At 40.1% G+C, this 21,060-nt stretch overlaps 1 protein-coding gene across 1 annotated transcript; it reads left to right on the forward strand.

Moving 5' to 3' along the window:
* The first annotated feature begins 250 nt into the window (after positions 1–250).
* LOC132975178 (lysyl oxidase homolog 1-like) lies at positions 251–21,060 on the forward strand. The gene is made up of 7 exons (XM_061039558.1): positions 251–1,770; positions 7,081–7,189; positions 8,879–9,016; positions 15,620–15,776; positions 16,155–16,250; positions 16,665–16,780; positions 18,709–21,060. The coding sequence occupies exons 1-7, from the start codon at positions 672–674 to the stop codon at positions 18,713–18,715; spliced, it is 1,722 nt and encodes a 573-aa protein (XP_060895541.1). The 5' UTR covers positions 251–671; the 3' UTR covers positions 18,716–21,060.

Below are 21,060 nucleotides of genomic sequence, written 5' to 3' on the forward strand. Positions count from 1 at the left end.
TTTAAAACACCTGTGGAAAATGAAGGTCATGTTGTCCCTATTTATGCTTGTACAAGAGAAACAAATTTAAGTCATTGAAAGTGAGAAGTGTTACATGTCTAAATGCCTTTGCAGATGGTAATGTTGACTCTGGATGCCTAATGGAGCCCTGGCTCCTGCAGGCCACGAAACATCACTAGCACTAGGGCCATGTGGGATGTTGCCTGAAAAAAGAGTTTGAGATTTTTTCACAGTCCATTGTAAGCAATCAGGCAAATAGAAGCTTGCAGTTGAACAGTGCACAGGCACTTCTTTCCAGAAGGCAGGAAGCCATGCTCGGCCAACTGACGGGCGAGCCAGCAAACCGACAAGAAATCAGGACATACTCTCATAGCACTAACAGACGGTAACACCACCTGTGGGTCTCCTGAAGCCCACTTTTTGTCTCCTGAGTGTAATTGCTGCTGCATGCACATTCAATCTCCTCTACCGCTGGCAGCAAAGACTTGCAGATGTTCTCAACTCCAGGTGTACTTTTCAACACCGCATCTGCCTTGACGCTCACTCCGGAGCTGTACCCAAAGCAGGAGGATGCTTTTGATTTATTGACAAAGCTACAAGTGGTTTGAGTTTGAGCTGCTGGTGGACGAGGAAGGGTTTTTTCCTGTGTGGCGAGCTGTGGCATCTTCAGAATGTTGTCTATTTTTGTGGCATGTTTGGTATTTGTCCTGCTGGGCTCAGGGAAGGCCCAGGATGCCACACAGACTCAGGGACAGAGCCAAAATCGGGGGCAGGAAGCTTCTGCCACTCCTTGGAGGCAGGTGATTCAGTGGGAGAACAATGGTCGGGTGTTTAGCCTGCTTAACAGTGGAGCTGAGTATGTCCCCGCTGGGGCAGGGGCCCGGGACAGAGGTCCCAGGGTGGTAGTGGCAGATTCTCGTTCACGCTCCTCTCGTAGACCCCAAGGTGGAAATGTCCGCCGGCAGGCTCCATCAAGAGGATCCTCTGAGACTGTCCGGGGGCAGGCAAGGCATCCTTTTGGCTTTGGACAAGTGCCTGATAACTGGAGACAAAGTGCTGGTAGCACAGGAGGAGGCCAGTTCCAAGGATCGTCTAACACTCACTTCAGGCCATCCACAGGCTCTTCATCCTCATCATCATCATCCTTTTCTTCTTCTTATAATGTACCATCCTACCAACAGAACCCATTTCCTCAACAGCCTCCCTTTCAACCAGTACCTTATGACCCTAGTTTTGTTGAAGGACCTGTCAGGAGCTATGAGCCACCTTTCCAGCCTGTTATAGGTGGAGGATATGGTGGTGGAGGATACGGTGCTGGACAGGGGTACACTGGGGGAGGGTATGTCGGTGGTATTGCCCCAGTGCTCCCAGGCTCTCCCTCTGATTTTATAGACGATAGCTACCGCTACTACCAGTCCTATGGCTATGCGCAGAATCCTGTGGTTCCTGCACGTGCTGCCCAGCCACAGCTTGCAGATGGTCTGGACCACAGATACACTCACAGTCTCTTCAACGGGGACTCTGGTCCGGTTGCCCCTGCTCCAGTTGCCCCTGCTCCAGACCCCAATCAGGCCACCCCTGTGATAGTGGACAGGACAGGACTAGCTGCTCAACCACAAGTCAGGAGCCCTCAGTATGAGCAATTCCCCCCATTTGGAAGACCTCAGCCTCCATTTCTGCAGCCCATCCCTCCAGTTAGAAATTCTCCAAACTCTGCCAATGAGAACCCCAGTACGAATGTTGGGAGTGTGTACAGACCAGAACAGAGAGGTACAGTAAGCTTTTTGTTTGGGTTTTGTGAACTTAAACAATGAATTCTTTAATTCTTTCCTTGTTCTGGAAGTTTACCCAGATCTTGATTATATCAGGAGATGCTGTGACACATATGTTGGATCAAAATAGATTTACAATAGACTTCTGTCTTTGATAAAGAACATGCCATGGGATTTTTGTTACCACTGGACATGAGAATTTGAAATATGCACACCACCCACTCAAGAACATCAAGTGTGATCATTTTTGTCCAGTGTATTTATTTCATGTATTACAGATCTGAGGTAATCAGACTGAAACAGCTGCTACAAATCCACCCTCTTTTTCAGTTTACAAACAAAGCAAAGTGAACAAAAGTTTCATCTTTTCCCACTTGTATGGTTATTGAAACCAGGTGTTGAGCAAGCCCTGCCAATGCACAGGGAGCACACAGAAACGTCTGTGTTTGTGAGGGGAGTTCTCTGCTATATGAAAGAGGACTGGTTCACAAGGTGTGTGGTGTTTGTTAATGGTGGTGGTGACCTCATAGAGGGGCTGCTGGCAGGGGGGTGTTGGTGGGCCATGCGTGCCTCATGGGCATGAGGACACAAGAAGGGAAAACAAGGGAGGGGGATACTGTACTTCACTACTCTCTGAGGAGGAGGGAGAGCATGGAAAGTCCCTGTAACACTTGGGGTCTATTGCTTAAGCTACAGGAAATCAAAAATATTTACTCAGAGTTCAGGAGAGAAGAATGATGAAGTCAAAATGTGCAGTACCCGGCTTCAAAAAATGTTTCTTTAACTTTGCAGAGGTTTCTTTTTTACTCCATTTAAGCAATGTATTTTCACAACTTGACACTGTTCTAAAGGGGAATACATTTCTTACTGTTAATGATAACAATAAAATGGCTTTTAATGCCAACAACCTGTGACGTTTTTCAGTGTTTGGACTGCCAGAAAAAGCTTCTGGTCTGAGCTGTGAGAAGATGAGTACCTCCTGGAAGATTCATAGTCTTTAAGTAATGCAGAATGCTTTGTATTTTACTCAATAATCTAAATGTGCAGCAGTCTTTCTAGTAGGCTGTTTGTCTTGTAACTTAATTCATTAGACACTCCAGAGCTGCAAGCAGATTCTACAGCAACAAGCCAACATGTGTGCAGATGCACAAGTTCTCGCAGTAATCATTGTGATAAAGATTCAGCCTTTGGGGGCTATAGAACATCTGACAGTTTTTTATTTCTCTGCTTAATAGCACAGCATAAAGCTGATACAGTATCAAAATAACTGTTATGATCTGTAAGTATAAAATACATGCATATTTACAATGTATTCCAAAGTCTTGGCTGCTCATTAAATAATACAAACAAATGCAGCTCAATAAATACAGTTCATGTGTGGCCAACTTTGGTCAGTGCATACAAATACAACTTAGCACAAATAGCTGAGGGCAGGGTAAGCATCAGTGTATTAGCTGGCAAGCTTAACCATTAGCAACTTAAGTATACAAATAACAATGATAACGTTTAAAGCAATGAAACAATACTTGGAGCAGAGCCAATTCCCAGACAATGTTTTTAATGTGAATTTGTTCAACAGACAAGTTGTTTTCGGATAATAATTAAGGGTTAGAGGCACAGCCAAATTCAGGATGGTGGTCATAGCTTGGTATTTAAAAAAACAAAAAACAAGATTTATGTCTTCAGATTTTAAGTGGTCATAAGATACATCCTGACATCATATGTGCTAAGCTGAAGCAATAGATAATGCTTTTGGGTATGTTTTTTCAACTCACATTTACGGTGGCCGGTAGGGGTCAAACGATCAGCAACTGATGAAACGACATACATTTAGAATGTATGTCGTTTCATCAGTTGCTGATCAATTGATGATTAAATGCAAAGGCTGAAACGTGCTGCAAAGACACAAACGCGCTGCAAATAGGAAAAACAACTGCATAAGCATCAAACGTGCTGCAAGTATAGAAACGAAACTTAAGTCAAAACACACACAACCAGAAAACAACTGCAAACACAGAAACGCTGCAAGGTAATCCTTAAACGGAAGTGCTCCAGGCCTGTAGGGGCGCTGTGGAACTGTTTATTTTGGTTTATTTACGTGAGAGAGACAGTTAGGATCATAAAGTTATGTTTAGATAGGGAAGTTGTATCGTTGAAAGACACAGGATAACTTCAATGTTACTGAAACGCAGAGATTAAAGCGAGTCCGACCGGGATTTTGACATCGGGGACGAGAGCCGAGTGTGGGTCTGTGGCTGTAGCCCCGGGATGCCTGGAGCTAGTGCTAGCTCTGGGGCTATGAGCTCCAGCTGCAACTCATCCATCTGCACCCGCTTTACCAGCCTGACACTTCGTGCTTTTGCCATCCCCGAAGTCCGTGTTGAACTCGCTACTCATCTCTTTGCAACAGTTTAACATTCTCCCTGTCATCAAATACTGACACTTCACCCACGGAGAGCCCTCTTCCCCGGGCCTGACAAGTTCAAAATCCTGGCAGACGGAAGTCCCGTAGCCTACTCAAGCCGGGCAACCGGCTACCGGCACCGTTGCCCGGCTTGAGTAGGCTACGGGACTTCCGTCTGCCAGGATTTTGAACTTGTCAGTATTTGATGACAGGGAGAAATGTTAAACTGTTGCAAAGAGATGAGTAGCGAGTTCAACACGGACTCCAGGGAAGGCGAAAGCACGAAGTGTCAGGCTGGTAAAGCGGGTGCAGAGGGATGAGTTGCAGCTGGAGCTCATAGCCCCAGAGCTAGCACTAGCTCCAGGCATCCCGGGGCTACAGCCACAGACCCACACTCGGCTCTCGTCCCCGATGTCAAAATCCCGGTCGGACTCGCTTTAATCTCTGCGTTTCAGTAACATTGAAGTTATCCTGTGTCTTTCAACGATACAACTTCCCTATCTAAACATAACTTTCTGATCCTAACTGTCTCTCTCACGTAAATAAACCAAGATAAACAGTTCCACAGCGCCCCTACAGGCCTGGAGCACTTCTGTTTAAGGATTAACTTGCAGCGTTTCTGTGTTTGCAGTTGTTTTCTGGTTGTGTGTGTTTTGACTTAAGTTTTGTTTCTGTACTTGCAGCACGTTTGATGCTTATGCAGTTGTTTTTCCTCTTTGAAGCGCGTTTGTGTCTTTGCAGCATGTTTCAGCCTTTGCATTTGTTGTGGTAGTTTGCATTTGCTTTTGAATGTTCAGAGAACAGAATAAGATCAACAATTAGTTAATCCTAAGAACAATTTAATTGGATGAATTCTGCAGGGAAAATCTCAGGAATTTTGCAGGACGATTGCTTCAAACAGAAAATGTTATGACATTTTAGTGTTACTGAAATAAATGTAGATGTATTCAATTTGTCATCAAAAGTATAAAGGTTGACAATCTTGAATGTAGATGCGATAAAATAAGACTTTGTAGGGAGTATGAACTACATGAAAAAGTGCTGATATGATGTTTCATTTTCAAACAACCTCAGTTTATTTAAAATGGTCCAACCTGTCAGGTCTTTGCAACGTATCGCCTTTATCCTAAAGCAGTTCAGAGCAAGCCCTCATGTCTTTTATTGTGCCATATTAGATGGTATAAAACGCATGGCAAGATTCAGTTTCTTTTCTCTGTGCCCCACTTAGAGTGTAATGTGTGGCTTTGTCACATGCTGTCGAGAGCTGATCAGCTTTGAATTCTGAATACACTTTATCGCACTGAAGGAGACCCAATTTCACATTTCAACAGATTAAGGGACAGAGAACAAAGCCGTCCTAGGGTGAGAAGAAAAAGTGGGGTTTTGAGAGCTGCGGTTCACACTGGTCTTACAGTGTTTACATGGTTTGCCTCAGGAAGTTTCCCCCTATTTCATAGGTCTGCCTCAGAGAGAGGGAGAGAGAGACACGGGGCCCCCAAAGGCAAAGTAAGTACAGTATTTAAACTTGCTGCTTTGGGGGAACACACCTGGATGTTTAACACCGAAAATATAAAGTACAACACTTCCTTTCTGCTTTCCATAAATAGCTAAATCCCTTCATGCTAGTCCAAAATCTAAAGATAACATCTATTTTTCCAGTCCTTGGTTAAAGATTGATGCAACAGAATTTAAAGGTTGCACATCATTCATGTGGTTTAATGAAAGTTCCCAGGCTTAGAGGTCAGATGGTTTGACTTTCACTTGCTTTAACAAGCTCAGATTAAAGTGTGTCTGGTCTTTGTGAGGCTAACAGAGAGGGGTGATAAGACCTCCACTCAGACATGTAAGACCTGCTTTTCTTTTTTCTTTTCCTAAGTTTTTCTGACAGACTTGGCTAGTGGCCCACTTTGAAAAACAGCAATGATGTGAGATCACTGTTGTCTCTGTCTGGCTCTCTTGCTGTGTATCTGTACACCTTTGCCTCTATCCCGCTCTTCATCCCTGACACTCGCAGAGAGCACAATATGAAAAACAGACACTGCCCTGCAACGAGCACCCCTGTGATACTCCAGCTTATATATTTCTGAGTTAAGCCTTATCCCCAAAAGATATGAGTAGTCATGTTACGTTTGCTATGTTAAAGGTTTAGCTAAACTGACACATTCGTATTAAGAATGGTGTCAGGGAAGATCACATCAGATTAGGCCAAGAAGGCAAGTCTTCATTAGTATAGAATATATCCCAAATGACAAGATGGATTTTGTGAGATGCAAATTGTATTCAACACTGGAAGTAAATATATTGCAAATTAAGCTATGTGAGTCTTAAAATGTAGGGGTGTTTAACACTTAAGCACAGGTAGCCATAATGCTCCCTATCCCCAAAACCTTCTCCTCAGGGGTGAAGCAGCCTCATAAGAAAACCATGACGATTATCTGGAATGGACAGTAATTGAAGGCCAATATCTCTCTAGAATGTAGAGTGACCTCCCCGTAAACCGCAGGCTCTGTTGCCCATCATATCCTCCATCAGCACCATCATGAATACCAAGTAATGAAAAAACTCATTATAGATATGAAAGAGCTCTTCTTTTTTTGGATGTTCCTGTGCAGTGTTAAGAAGGGCTGGAACTATAAGAGATCAAAAGGTGACCTGACACAGATAAAACCATTAATGTTTGATTATTGAATTGAATCAATAGTGCTTTAAATGTAGTTTACCATCTTTAACAACACTGTTTTGATATGGTGTGTATTATAAACTTTGTGTTGAAAATGTTCAATAAGGACAATGTTCAGATTATTTAAGTAGTAACTCCTGTTTTCAGTACCTGGGGAAGATTTGTGTGAGCAAATATCAGTTACATGTCAAAACACAGGGTCAGCAGTGTGTTTTTCCTTTCAGGGTTACCTGACCTGGTTCCTGATCCCAACTATGTCCAAGCGTCCACATATATCCAAAGAGCCCACATGTATTCTCTCCGCTGTGCTGCTGAAGAAAAATGTCTCTCAAGGTAAATTCATTCTGCTTGACCTCTATTTCCTTCATGGCTTTCTTCTTTTTTTTTTTTTTTTCAATATTTCACTCATGTTTCTGGAGGGATCATTGTAATGTCACACAATCAAAATCAATCTTTTCCCCCTGTATTGAAGTTAAGAGTTTTAATTTAAGCGACACATTTTCATGTTAATGGTTTCTGCTGAATCTCTAATGCTTTATGGCTCAGTGATTAACACACACACAATGTTTCAATCCAGTTAATTGCAAACATTTAATTATTTCCTGTCTTATTGTAACTCTCTGACAGGCAGGTGTTCAAATTAATAATTAACAACAAATTAATGCTTCTTTTAAATACAAAGTTAACACTATACTAGCCTCCCTCTTCCTGCTTGAAGCAGTTTATCCAGCTAGCCAAACAATCAAACATGCTCAGAGAAGACTCTCAGACCGAAAAGTTGCGTTGTCCTTAAGTTTACTGAGTGACATGAATTGACTGTGAAACTGCAACACAAATAGTTACAGAAGTATTAATGAATACAAGCTCTTGAACATAGATTGTCTTACAACCTAAATTACTATCACAAAAACTAAGTAGAAATACATAGATGTAATCAAACAACATGTGTAAAATGTACTGTATATCTTACTCTTAAATGTACATGAAAACCTATGTAATTCTGCACATTATCCATGCTAAATCACTATCAACATCAGCTAGACAAACAAATTGTTTAATATTCACAAAACAGCATAAAACTTACGGATATGGTTTTCGATAGCTCCAAAAAAACGAAAAGTCCTTCCAGTATACAGACAATGAGAAACAACTGCAGCACTGCCATGTGCTCATTTACTCTAAAACAAAAGTGAAACTTGACTTCAAAATAAAGCCACATTTATACTCTGTGTCACTAGGCGGCAGTATAACGTCAAATGGCATAGAAACAGTCTTACGGCATAGAAAGGCCATGACAAACACTATATAGGTTGCTTCACCTTTGGGTACCATTAACCATCAAGTGAACTATCCACTATACTGTATAAGGCAGCCTAAAGGAATACATTCCTTTGCAACAATAATTTATGATGAAAAAATGGACCCAAAGCACAACATAAATGAACTTAATCCTGCTCACCTTCAGGGATTCAGGCTCTCGTTAGTTTCATTTGTCTGTGTTGTCGGATATAGCATCCCCTGAGCCCCAGGCCTGGACCTTGTGACTGCCTCTGCACTAAGGACACTATTGAAATTACTGACGAGTGCACTCCCCATGGCTGCTCTTTTCTCCCCCCTCCCCATCACAAGCACATCTATCCTTCAAATCCCTTTCATATCCTGTCGGAGTTTGTAGCAATCACCGACAGATGGCCTGTTGTAATTTGTGGTACACGCCATTGTCAACAGCAGCCACAAGATGAATTGCTCCGATCTTCAGTGGTAGTGTAAACTCGAGGTTCTTTCACACAAAAAAGGAAATCGTGCAGCAGAATGTTCCCTCTGCCAATGTTTAAACAGTGTATTTGGGGAGCTGGTTGTAATCTGTAGATTGAATTATTTAGTAGATATGCTCCTGCCTCCAAGCCTTTTCAGCTCTCTTCTTTCCTTTCCGTGTCTCAGATGTGAGAAACACACATTCCTAGATTCCTTTTGCCCTTTCCCTCACTGTTTTTTATCTTGATCAATGTGTTTGCCATCCAGCTCAGCCTATACCCCCGAGACCACTGACTATGATGTAAGGGTCCTGCTGAGATTTCCACAGAGGGTGAAGAACAAGGGAACTGCTGACTTCATGCCTAACAGGCCGCGTCATACGTGGGAGTGGCACAGCTGTCATCAGTAAGTGCTTAATACAACACAGATTTGACCCACTCAGTAATGTATCCTTTACTAAATACACCATCAGTTGTTGCAGAAACCAAAGACCTATAGTTAGCCATCATTATTATGTCTGTCTGATTTTATTCTTGTTGGGTGGTTTCATTCATGTACCTAATTACTGTTCACATTTGTTGGTATTTGTTCATCTCCTTAATCATGATGCAAGGTTAGTGCAATATTATAAAATGGACTGATGGGCCTTTGGTTGAAGTTTTGATCTAATGGCTTGTTCTCAAATTTGTAAAATTCCTTGTTGTTAGTTCAAGTGAAATTGCTCATAAACTTTAATTGATGATCGTGGTCGATTAAGGATGAGGATAACAAGGGCGTTGTTGTGGTAAAATTAAAACTGTTTTAAATTTGCTCTCTAGGTACTAGCATGTTAGTAATGTCTTTGTTTATAAAAGTAAAGAATGACCATCCTAATTCACATGCAAGGAAAAAACAGTATGACCTTGACGTGTGCTCCCTGTGCATTGGCAGGGCTTGCTCAACACCTGGTTTCAATAACCATACAAGTGGGAAAAGATTAAACTTTTGTTCACTTTGCTTTGTTTGTAAACTGAAAAAGAGGGTGGATTTGTAGCAGCTGTTTCAGTCTGACTGTATTTTTATCTGAGAGATCGTCATGACCCCTGTAGCGGATTAACTATTTAATATATAACTCGGGGCACCATCCTTGTTAAGTAAGGAAACTAATATTACCTGTAGTAATTAATGAATCTATAAATCTGTCTCATATCATTGGGGTGAATTCTCAAGCAGTAAAACCATAAAATTACACAGACAAAGTACTGAAATTTTATATGGAAGTTTAATGAAGAAAAATGACATAAAATGTTTAAAGGAAATGAATAGGCAAAGAATATAATTACGACAGTGATATAACGTGAATAATAATATTGTGTTGTTTCTAAGTTGCAATGGTGAGGTCCTTATGTCAGATTTGGAGTTTAAAAGCGATATTGTTTGAGGGATTTAACAAAGTGGGATTTGGAAAATAAAATAAAAGGGACTTAATAAATTTGATGAAAGTTGATTTGAGGCTTTGATTCGGCTACGACAAGCTTGACTCAACACTCCAATCTCATAATCGTAACGCTTCCTTACTGGTGCGTAGTGTTCAATTGAACTCCGCCGAATGGTGCCAATGCTCCCCGTTGAGTTCTTTCGGATCAGGAATGCCGGTGGCTCACGATAACCGCCGTAGCAGGTCGGAATCGGAGTCGATAATGAGATGGGTTGAAGAAAAACACAGCGGTCCAATCAGTCGTCCGTGGGTCCGTCTCTCAGCGGCTCAAAGAGTCTTAATTAACGTTCGTCAGGATTGAACGACCGTTGATCCTCACTTGACTTGAATGGTCACTTGTAGTCAAGTGTGAGAATAGAGAAAATAATGTTCTGGAAGACGAATGATCAATATTTCAAAAAGGGGAAAAAAAGGAAAGCGGCGCGGGTCTTAGGCAGTAGGAAAAAGAGCCTTAGGATGCGGGCATGAAGAATAAGGGGTATTTAAGTTGGAGTCGAGGTCTGCAGGTGCTGCGAGTCCGGGCTTAAATTCAAAGAGTTTTGCGTCGGCAAAACTTAAAGAAACAAAGTGGTTAGAAACAAGAATTAACAAGAGACGTCTAAGAGGGTGAATAAAAACTTAAGAAGAGAAGAATTTTCGAAGAGAGCGAACTCTTGAAAAACGAGCTGCTTTATTCCGGAGATGACTTTTACGTTTATCTATTAATTTAATTCACTCCGAGTTCTTTACTTATTAAGAGCATAAATAAGAACTTTGATCATATGAACATCACCATGTCAATATTCGTATGTAGAATTATCTCAGACATTAAACATTCCAAACAAATATGCAATGAAATAGGCATTACGTCCAACCTGAGGACAGTTAGACGATTTCCGCCTGTATGGGATAGGAATACCAGCATTATGACATTCAACATTCTCAAAAATCATATCTTGAACTACTAAGTTTATAACTAGGGCAAAATCACATATTAACGTATCATAATTCCTCAGTCCTGAAACTCAGATCGCTATAGCGCTCTTGCCACAGGGGGCAGTAGTGCTCCACGTAAGATTCAGGGAGGGTTCATCAGGTAATGTGATTTAATCCTTAAATATCTAAGTCCGTCATAGATGATCGTAGCGGAATCTAACTCACATGAAAGTGTTAGTCTTGATGTTATGAATATATATATATATCCGATTCAGGGACTGAACCGAAATTCTTTTATATCAGAAATGGATCATGTTGGTTAAGACAGTTTGTTCAACAGGTCTAAAGCTGTTAGGTCAGTTTGAGATAGAGTCCAAGTCACATCAAAGGCATCCCCTGCCGTGTTGATTAACTCGGCAGACGGCTGTCTTCATGGGATTGTTTATTCTGAAGTTTGTTCACACGTATCCAAGTGGTCTGGTTCACCAACGTAGATTAAAGGATTATTCCAAAAAGGTTTTTTTTATGACGTCCTGTCCTCACATTCCAATGCGTAGTCTCTTTCAAACAGTTAATCAAATGAATGGCTTTTGTTATCAGTAAACAGGAAGAGTGGGTTTTTTTTTATGTGTCCTGTGAGTTTGGGTTCACTTCAGGTCAATACGTTACACCCCACTATTCAATATCTTGGCCTAAACTGTAATGCTGTATTAACTTTTCATCTTCACAGGTAAACTGTCCTATACTAGCACTGCACATATTCGTAATGGTTCTTCAGCCTGTTATGTACAACAAGGTTATCACATTATGATTGATTGTGTGGCTGTTGTTTTCTATTGATTCCATTGAAGGATACTCTCCTGCTTTATCAGTGAACATGGTGATTTCATTTGGCAGTTTGTTGATAAGGAATTGTTTGCACACACCTCTGATTAAAACCTGGAAGCTTCTACACACACCAACTACGCTGGGTGAGTTGGATGTTCCACCGGCCAAAGAGCCCCAGTCGGCCTCATTATATCTATATAGACACCAGAAGAAGAAAACCCACAAGTTGTAAATCTTGAATAAAACAATTGGGGGCAGTTACAGTGAATCTCCAGTGATTGACTACACTACAAGCATGGCCTTGGTATTACCATTTAAAGGTTCATGGTGGGTTGTTAGTTGGTGAAGTTTTCAACAATATGTGCCTTTCAGGGGTAAAAGCAGGCACATTTGTGTTCTTAGTGTGAACGCTTGTAACTGCCCAAAATGTATCAGCCATTTGAGCCATGGCACAGGCGTTGGCAGAGAAATTCACCTTTGAGCTTTAGAAGAGTCACAGTACTGAGTCTGTGCTCTACTGAGCTGATGTGGCTGAAGTCCACAGAATTTCATTGATGATTTGTTGTCAAGTGCCCTATAAGATCTGTATTGAACCCTTAACTGTGATATTGCAAGAGAATACCAGTCATTGTAAACTGAGAGATTTCTCATGTATTACATTTCCTATCTTGCCTTTATCTCAGTTTCAGCAAGTCTGCTTGCTGACATCAGAGCCAAGCTCTACTTTACTGCCCTCATCTTGGAGGAATGTTGACTGGCCTCTCTGAGATATGCAATGTTGTTGCTGTCAGACATCAGTCTGCATTTACACAGGGGTTCCCAGGAGGCACAAAGCCAAGACAATCATTCCATGGACTGTGCGATCAGAATGACAAATCAATCCATTTTCTTGTCAATCTGACACCAGATAACAGAGCTGCTAAAGTATGATGGCATGGATGTGGGTTACTGGGACAGGGTGTTTGTTAACAAAGAAATCTATAAAAGGGGAACAAAGTCTCTTACTCATATTCTCAATATAAACTTTTCCTACCCCACATTTTCATTGGATGAGCTGCGAAGTTGAGGCTTTTTCTCTTTATTATATTCACCTGATTATTTTTCACTACAGTATTGAAGGGGGGGGGGGGGGGGGGCTGAATCCTCAGGAGAATTACTGGCTGTGAAAATGTAGGAATTTTTCCAAATTTTACAAAAAAGACGACCCAGATTTCTATGGAACCTTTTTTCACTCTGATCAGTTTTTGTTTTTTCTCACATAAGGTTGAACTTTATTAATGTAAACTTTGTGGTCAAAGATCAAGGCTGCTGTTTGCGCAGGTGCTTGAACATATGTCTTAATATCCTGGTTGCACTTCGTTGAGGGCAAATGTCAAGACACTGCTAAATAGTTCTCAAAGAACCAACTACAGTTCTGTGAATTTTACAACCTGAGCTGTGATCAACAGACCCTCAAAGTCTTGTTTGTTGCAACACAGGTGGAAAATGACTGAAAAACTATGAAGAAAGATTCAAATGTTTTGTATATTACTTGTACAAGTTATTCTTGTAAAACCCTGTGTGTCTTTCCAACACGACATTCTCTGAAGGTGACATAGTCAGAGAGGAGTTCCAGGAATCAAAGAAAGCAGGGGACCCTTACAGGCACTCTCAAGTCTTTTTCTCTGCTTCCTGCACAGTTACTTTCAATTTTAAACACACACATAGACACACACTGTAGATAATCATCTCAAGACTGCCATGAAAAGAATGCCAGTTTTTCGGGAACACAAACAAAGACTGTACTTCAACCATGATTACAAACACTTGAAGAATTGCACAAAAGGCCGTTTACAGGCACATTTCCATGTGAATAGAAGCAGACGAGTATAAAAGGGGTGTTAAACCAAAGGTAAGACCGACTGGTTTCTACCTGAGAGACGCTCAAAACTGATTGCCTCTCAAATGGAATGAATGAGTCTCTGAACGGTCACTTTCTACGTCAGTGGAAAGTACCCACTTTTCTGTCCAAGTCATCCCTCAATCGTTAATGGCTGTTCCAGTAAAAGCTGCTGCTATGTCGAAACATGGGCCATGAAGTAAGGCCAAAGGGCAATATTTATATAGTCTGAGTGTGTCTGACTGTAAGAGATCCAGTGCTTACCTCACCTGCGGCAACTACTTAAGTCAACACCATTTAAGTGGCAATTTAAGAATCAAAATTAACAGCAACATGACAGCAGGATGAAAAAGTTCATGGTTGTATGTTGTCTAAAAGATCTAACCTTTTCGTTAAATGTCCTAATGGTGTGTTTATGTGCAGTAGGAAATGAGGACGTTTACAAGCTTATGGCTGACTTTGTTGAGATTGCGTCAAGGTTGATTGACATTAGGTTCATTCATTAGCGTTTGTTATTGTCCCTAGTGGTTTTGAATTTTACCATAGGTGTTATGAAACCAAATGTGTTTGGGTTTTTTTTAAATATTAAAACAAGAATCTTTTTGATTCAGTACAATATGATACAATGTCACAGCAAACAGGTTCTCCAAAATGACCACACAATTCAATTTTTTTAGGTTTCCAGTTGACTTAAATGTGGTTAATAGATTTGAAATCACATGTCCAAAGAAAACTTACAACACTGCTATCTTAGATGATCAGATTAGAAAACTTACTGCAGACGTAAAAGACTTGAGCATTTGCCAAATGATGTCATGTTTGGAAACCTAACAGCCATGCCCAATGTTTATGACATGAAGTTAGCGGAAAGGTAAGTGTTATCACATTGAACGTGCAATGGAAAAACAAATTCTTCAATTGCTTAGACTGTAGGCTGCAGTGCAGTGGCTAGCCCTCTCGCCTCACAGCAAGAAGCTTCTTGGTTTGACAAGGGCTTTTCTGTTTGGTGTTTTCATGTTCTTCTAGCTTCCTCCCAAAAACATGCTCCTTAGTTTAATGGTTGGCTCTAAATTCCCAGTGGGTGTGAGCATGAATTGTTTTTTGTCTCAATATGTAAGTCCGGTGACTGACTGGCGACCTTTCCAGCTTGGATACGTTTCAGCCCCACACGAGCCCTAGCAGGACACGTGATATAATTAACAGATGTATACTTTGACTGCACTTTGTGATGTCATTCTATTTAGTGCAAATATGTTCTTGAAAAAAGTGATTAGCCGCCTGGGTCACTTTGACATTTGGGAGAAGTCCAAGACAAACACATGCATCAGTTTAATCTGCAGATGATTTCAAACGGAGCAGCTCATAGACAGAGTCAGTCGCTGGAAGTCACTGGGTTCATATTCAGGTTCAGTTGTGATGATCAGTGGCCATGTGCACCCAGGCTTTCATAAGCTGCTAAAGCTGTGCAAACAAACACACTGCAACCATCACACAAGTACAAATGCTGCATCACACACACACACACACACACACACACACACACACACACACACACACACACACACACACACACACCTCTGATCTTGCAGACAGATACAAGCTAATTAACATCATTCATACATCATTAGGGTGTTAATGTTGTGTCCATTGTCCTTTGGTATTTTATGATGTGTTCAGTCAAGGTGCAACATCACTTAGAAGGATGTGAACATATGAGGCATTTAAACGTGTGCTTTAACTTTAATAAGGTATTCTTTAAACAATGGCATTGTAATCACAACTTGCTTGGAGTTTTCTAAGGCATTTAATGCATAACAGAGCCCACTGGTGACTTTAAACTACTTGGGATACATCAAAGACGTTTGTTTCACTTTCAACCACATTCACAGTCTTTTGCTCGGTTTGACAGGCACTACCACAGTATGGATGAGTTCAGCCATTATGATTTGATCGAGGTCAGCACTGGGCGGAAAGTGGCAGAGGGACACAAGGCTAGCTTCTGTTTGGAGGACACCACCTGTGACTTTGGTCATCTGAAGCGCTATGCCTGCACTGCTCACACTCAGGTAACAGCCAATGAAAGACAAAATTATGACAAGCAGTTTTTGTCTTTGTGTGATGGTCAACTACGATCCTACGAACACTTCATTCTCTTTTCTTAAAGACAAAGTCAATACCCATTTACTGTAGTTATGCTATGATAAACTTGTGTCTCTGCAAAAAAATCACAATATTGAGCCAAGCATTCCTGTGGTGGTTCAAACCAAGTGAAAACTACAAAATCTATTCTGTTTGTGTAATTAGTAACATATTTGTTACCATAGTCAGTTGTTGGGCCTTGTTTTTATTAAATAAACAGCTGACTTTATTTATTTGTTTTCAACTGTTTTCAACTCAGATCAGTATTCCTTGTGAGTGTCTCTCCCCCTGCTTTGTTTCCACAGGGTCTCAGTCCAGGCTGCTACGATACATACAATGCTGATATTGACTGCCAGTGGATCGATATCACAGACATCCAGCCTGGAAACTACATACTAAAGGTAGGAGTCAAGTGAGAAGCCGGTGTGCTTGGACAAGGCCAGTTTGTGGACAGGACAGGATTCAGATATCAGGGAAGTACAGAGAGGTCAAGTTCACCCAAACAAATTGATCATGGTTATAAAATAGTTAGTGAAGTTTTAAGGTTTCCAGAGCTTTGTGGAGGTATGTAAGATTGCAGCAGTTCATGACTGACTGGCACTTGTTTCACTTCTTATTGTTTTATTTTTTTAAACACTGTGTGTGTGTGTGTGTGTGTGTGTGTGTGTGTGTGTGTGTGTGTGTGTGTGTGTGTGTGTGTGTGTTATTAACCCTGTAAACACCCCATTTTGAAACATAATTGGGCTCATTAGCTCTTTGTTGAGTTTTGATTATTATGGTGAATTGTCATGTGCCCTCTGTTCTCTGTTTCTCAGCTCCAGGTTAATCCCAAATTCTTGGTGCTTGAATCAGACTTTACCAACAATGTGGTCAGGTGTAATATACACTACACTGGACGATTTGTTACAACAACCAACTGTAAGATATCACAGTAAGTAAGACAAGCTTTTTTAACAGCAGTATGAGGCAATCTTAGTTTTTTTTTTTTTTTCATTGCTCTCAAATTCTGAATCTGGAAAACCTGAAAGTCTTCAGATTTTGTCTAAAGAGCAAACCACAAATCACTTTCTCACGGAGTTACACTGAACCACATGCCGGGTGGCTGCTTAGTGCGGTTTTATGAAGAGCCTCACTGTGTTTTGAATTACTTAGAAGACTTAATGGGTTCCTGGCTGAAATATTTGATGATATAATGAATGAGGTACTCATTCTCCAGTTAAGATTAATAACCTCTGAAACTTTGATATTTTCCCCTCAAAGGGAGATCTCAGGGAGTTGAACTTTTAAATAGCTCTATTAAGAAGTGTATCATTGCTTTCAGAATTGCTATCATGTCCTCTTAAAAGACTTTATATAGAGAGTAGATATACATGAGCAGAGCATCATTAGCTTCAAGTGCTCATGCCGGTCTCCCTTAGTTTCACTGGCAGAGTGAAACATACACTCTGAATATGTTTGACAAAGCATTTCCAGAGCTAATAAAAAGATGGATATAATGGCTACTGACGCCAATAAAAGAACTAAATCAGAAGATGTGATGAGTTCTAGTTCCATTATTAGTGTATTGATATTTGTATAGTTCCTTATTTGAAAATACCTCCCCTTACATCATACTAATGTTTATAATGATGTATGTCCAGTTTGTCCACACTAATATGTCCTACCTGCCCAATGTGGTGCAATGATTGAATATTAGAAATCAATCTTTCCATAAATATCAGATTATTAACATGATACCCTTTATGATTGCTCAAGAATGAGATACATTTTGAGTTGTAAAGAATAGTACACAATCTTATTAGCTTAACGCTGCAGTTAGAGAAAATAACCTTGTTCACTTATGTAAGATTGCATGTCTTCATAGACTTGTGCATGTTTAAACCCCTTTAAGAGATCCTCAGTTCAAAATTAGTCAGTGTGAGACATTGATGAGTTAGGCGTGGACATTTTAAAAACAATGAATCTGGCTACCATTAGCTGAATTAGCTTGTTGGAGATCTTTTAGCAACAGTTGTGATTTAAGATGGCAATGATTTTTTAAAAACAGTTTTGATCAGTCCTAATGACTTTTGCCTTAAATTGTGGCCCTTTCAATTTAATTGAATTGAATTTTCAAATCATGTATACTGCATTAGTTACAGTGCGAGAACATAAGGAGGGCGGGGCTTAAAACAGTCAGTTATAGTCTATGGCATCTCTATAAACCAAATCTGCAAGTAAACGTAGAATCTTAATTTGGGGGATGAGATGAGGGTTGGTGATGAAAGGGTTAATATTTCATTCATAGTTTGAGCAGTATTGACCAATAGTATACAACAGGCTTTGTCTGTAAGCAGGGGAAACAAGTGTGTATGGAAAACTAAGGAGGTGGAAAATGCCGTCCAGAACCTTTTAGTCTGACAAAATATATTGACTTTGATGATTTTGATATGAATGCAGATTACAGTCAAAGATGAACAGCTAATAGAGGGTTCTTTCTCTGGATATCCAATATCAGCTATCTTGTTACCTGCTGGCTACACTAGAAACACTGAAATATTAGCAAAGATAATAAGTATAGCCCGATCATTATCAGATGATTGCAGTAATTTAAACACTTTGGTTGTCAACCAAAATTATAGAATAAATAATAAAAGGATATGTTATTATATTTAACAAATTGAAACAGGAAACATATTTGTGAATGACGTTTTGTATCTGCAATAATGATTATTCTTTTGTTCGTTAGTTTACAATAATTAAAGATTTATATTGGCAGTAACACTGTTTGAAGCCAGTCAGGTAGTTCATTTTGTAGAGCATTTCTTATTGCATTCCAGTTTCATCCTACAAAAGTGACTTTTGTTGTGTGTTTTGCAGGTCATGATCAGGCACTGGAAAGCTGCCACGCTAGAGTGACCCTCATTGCTATTCCATTAAAATGTGAATGGAATCCATTTGTTGTAAGCTCATTGTCAGTGATGTTTGTCTCTAATATTTTGCGCTGACTCTGTATACTGGGTCCATGACAAACAATGGCTCCACTGGCACTGAAGAGGGTTTGAATTTGACACACACACCCATACACACACACTCTTTTGCATAATACATATTGCACATTGAAATCCCAGCCATGTCATCCCATCCCTGCAATCTACGGTTACAACGTCTTACCCACTTCATTTCTCATATTGTAACTCCACCTGTCAAGTTAGGTTAATGTTAGCACATGTCATTGACTTTTAAAAGAGGTGTTTACTGTATCTGCAAAAAAACAAAAAAACAATACATCTATGCACACCCCTGGCAGAGTGGCTCAGCTTGAATTATAAATAAAGCATGAAGTGGCAGCATTGAGTTGAAAGAAGTCGTTCCAGACAAGTCAGGGTTCAGCTCCAATCCAACAACTAAAATTAGGGGACAGAGTCTTTGCAGGTGCATTCATCCATACAGTGTGGGGACACGCACAGATGCCCGGTGACTCAGAAGAACTATCAAACGTGTTAGATTTCGTTTAGTTTTTCTTCACTGCCTCAGCAGGTCAGGCCGGGGTACTGTGCTTCCCTGGACACATCTTTGTGTAATGTTAAATTAACGGCAAAAAAAAAGGAAGACAGCAGGTCGTATTTGTATTTGTCAATGCCAACAAATTAAATGTCAACAAAGAGACAAGATGACTGCACTTTTGAAGAATGCATTTATATTTTCTTGCTTGTCCCATTTGTCTCTTTTTCTAATTTCAGTCAATTCATAACAGCTATACTGGCAGAAAGGCTGCTATCCCGAAACGACCCACAATTCACTGTATGTGTCTGTTGTTCCCTTGTCCCCTTTTTTTGTCTGACTACCAACACTGGTCACATGGTACATGTAAACCTTTTGAAGAATGTATAAACACATATTGATGCATGACCTTAAAGTTGTTCTTTTTTGTAACTGATTGTACTTTCTTTATCCAGATTGACTCTTACTGTTACTTGTGAAGCTCAATGATTTTATATAAATATATATATTCAGAATATGCTAACTTGAAATCAAATGATGGACTGAATTCAAAAAGGAATTAGCATCACAATGCAGAGCCTCAGAAAGCTGTCTTTACCTACCTCTCCTATGAACTGTTGTTTCTTATGAGCTGTTTGGTTTCTAGAAGAACTCCTTCACTAGTTCACTGTGGACTCCTCTCACTCAGAGGCAGGGCACAGCTTAAACCTGCAAATTTCTTAAATTAGTAAAAAATAAAAATAAAAAAAAAAGCACAGGGTAAGGGAAGCAAAGCAAAGACGTTTAACCCATTTCAGTTTTAGCAGATTTCAGTCTTGGTTGATTTGATAACACTTATTGTTGCAGGTATTTCTACTGTACTTCATTTTACCTTGAGGGGAAACGTAATCAGCGGCAATGCAGAGAATTGATGTCTCCGTTTACAGAGACATCAAACAAATTCACATTTGGTGAAGAAGTTGATCAATAGCTTGTCCTCTTACATCATTTCATTGGATACTGCCTTGGGATTTAATAGTTTATACGGGGCAAGATGTTTTCCAAACAACAACAGGGCACATAAACAGGAGTTAGTTATATTGCTGAGCAGTTGTGCAGCCTGCAGCTCACTGTGACTGGACCTTCTTGTTTTAGTTACCCCTGTAATATTTCAAACTGATCAAAAAAAGAACACACGTTCAATAACTATGGCAGAAAAATACTTACCGTATAGAGTATTAAATATGGGGGTTTATTACATAACGATCCTAGAGACTGTACCTTCGATATCTAAAAGTGCAATTGATGACGTTTAAGTTTTTGCTGTACAAAAATCTGGTTTCTACCTATGAATCAAACATTGACGGTGCATCAGAAGTTGTTTGTTACTGATAACAATGATTCTGTAACTCTGCATTTCATCTACATTTCATTTCTTAAAAGAGTGCTTTAAATGAAGAGCAGCCCAGTTTTTGCTGTCTTACTCAATGTATGACTTGTGTGAGGGATGCATTTTTTAAATGTACTGTTCTTTAAATCGGTCAGTATTTTATTTTTGACTTTGGTTGCTTACGATCACGCTGTTTGATTACTGGAAAACCGACATGCGATTCTGACATTCAGCGGAACAACAGCACAAGAGTAGGTGAGAATTATACAACATCTTTGACATGTGCTGATGAAATTTGTATTTTCTGACAGTGAACACCTGTCAAAAATGTCATATACAATAAATACATTTACACCTCT

This window comes from Labrus mixtus, chromosome 1, assembly GCF_963584025.1.
Source record: "Labrus mixtus chromosome 1, fLabMix1.1, whole genome shotgun sequence".
Classification (NCBI taxonomy): domain Eukaryota; kingdom Metazoa; phylum Chordata; class Actinopteri; order Labriformes; family Labridae; genus Labrus; species Labrus mixtus.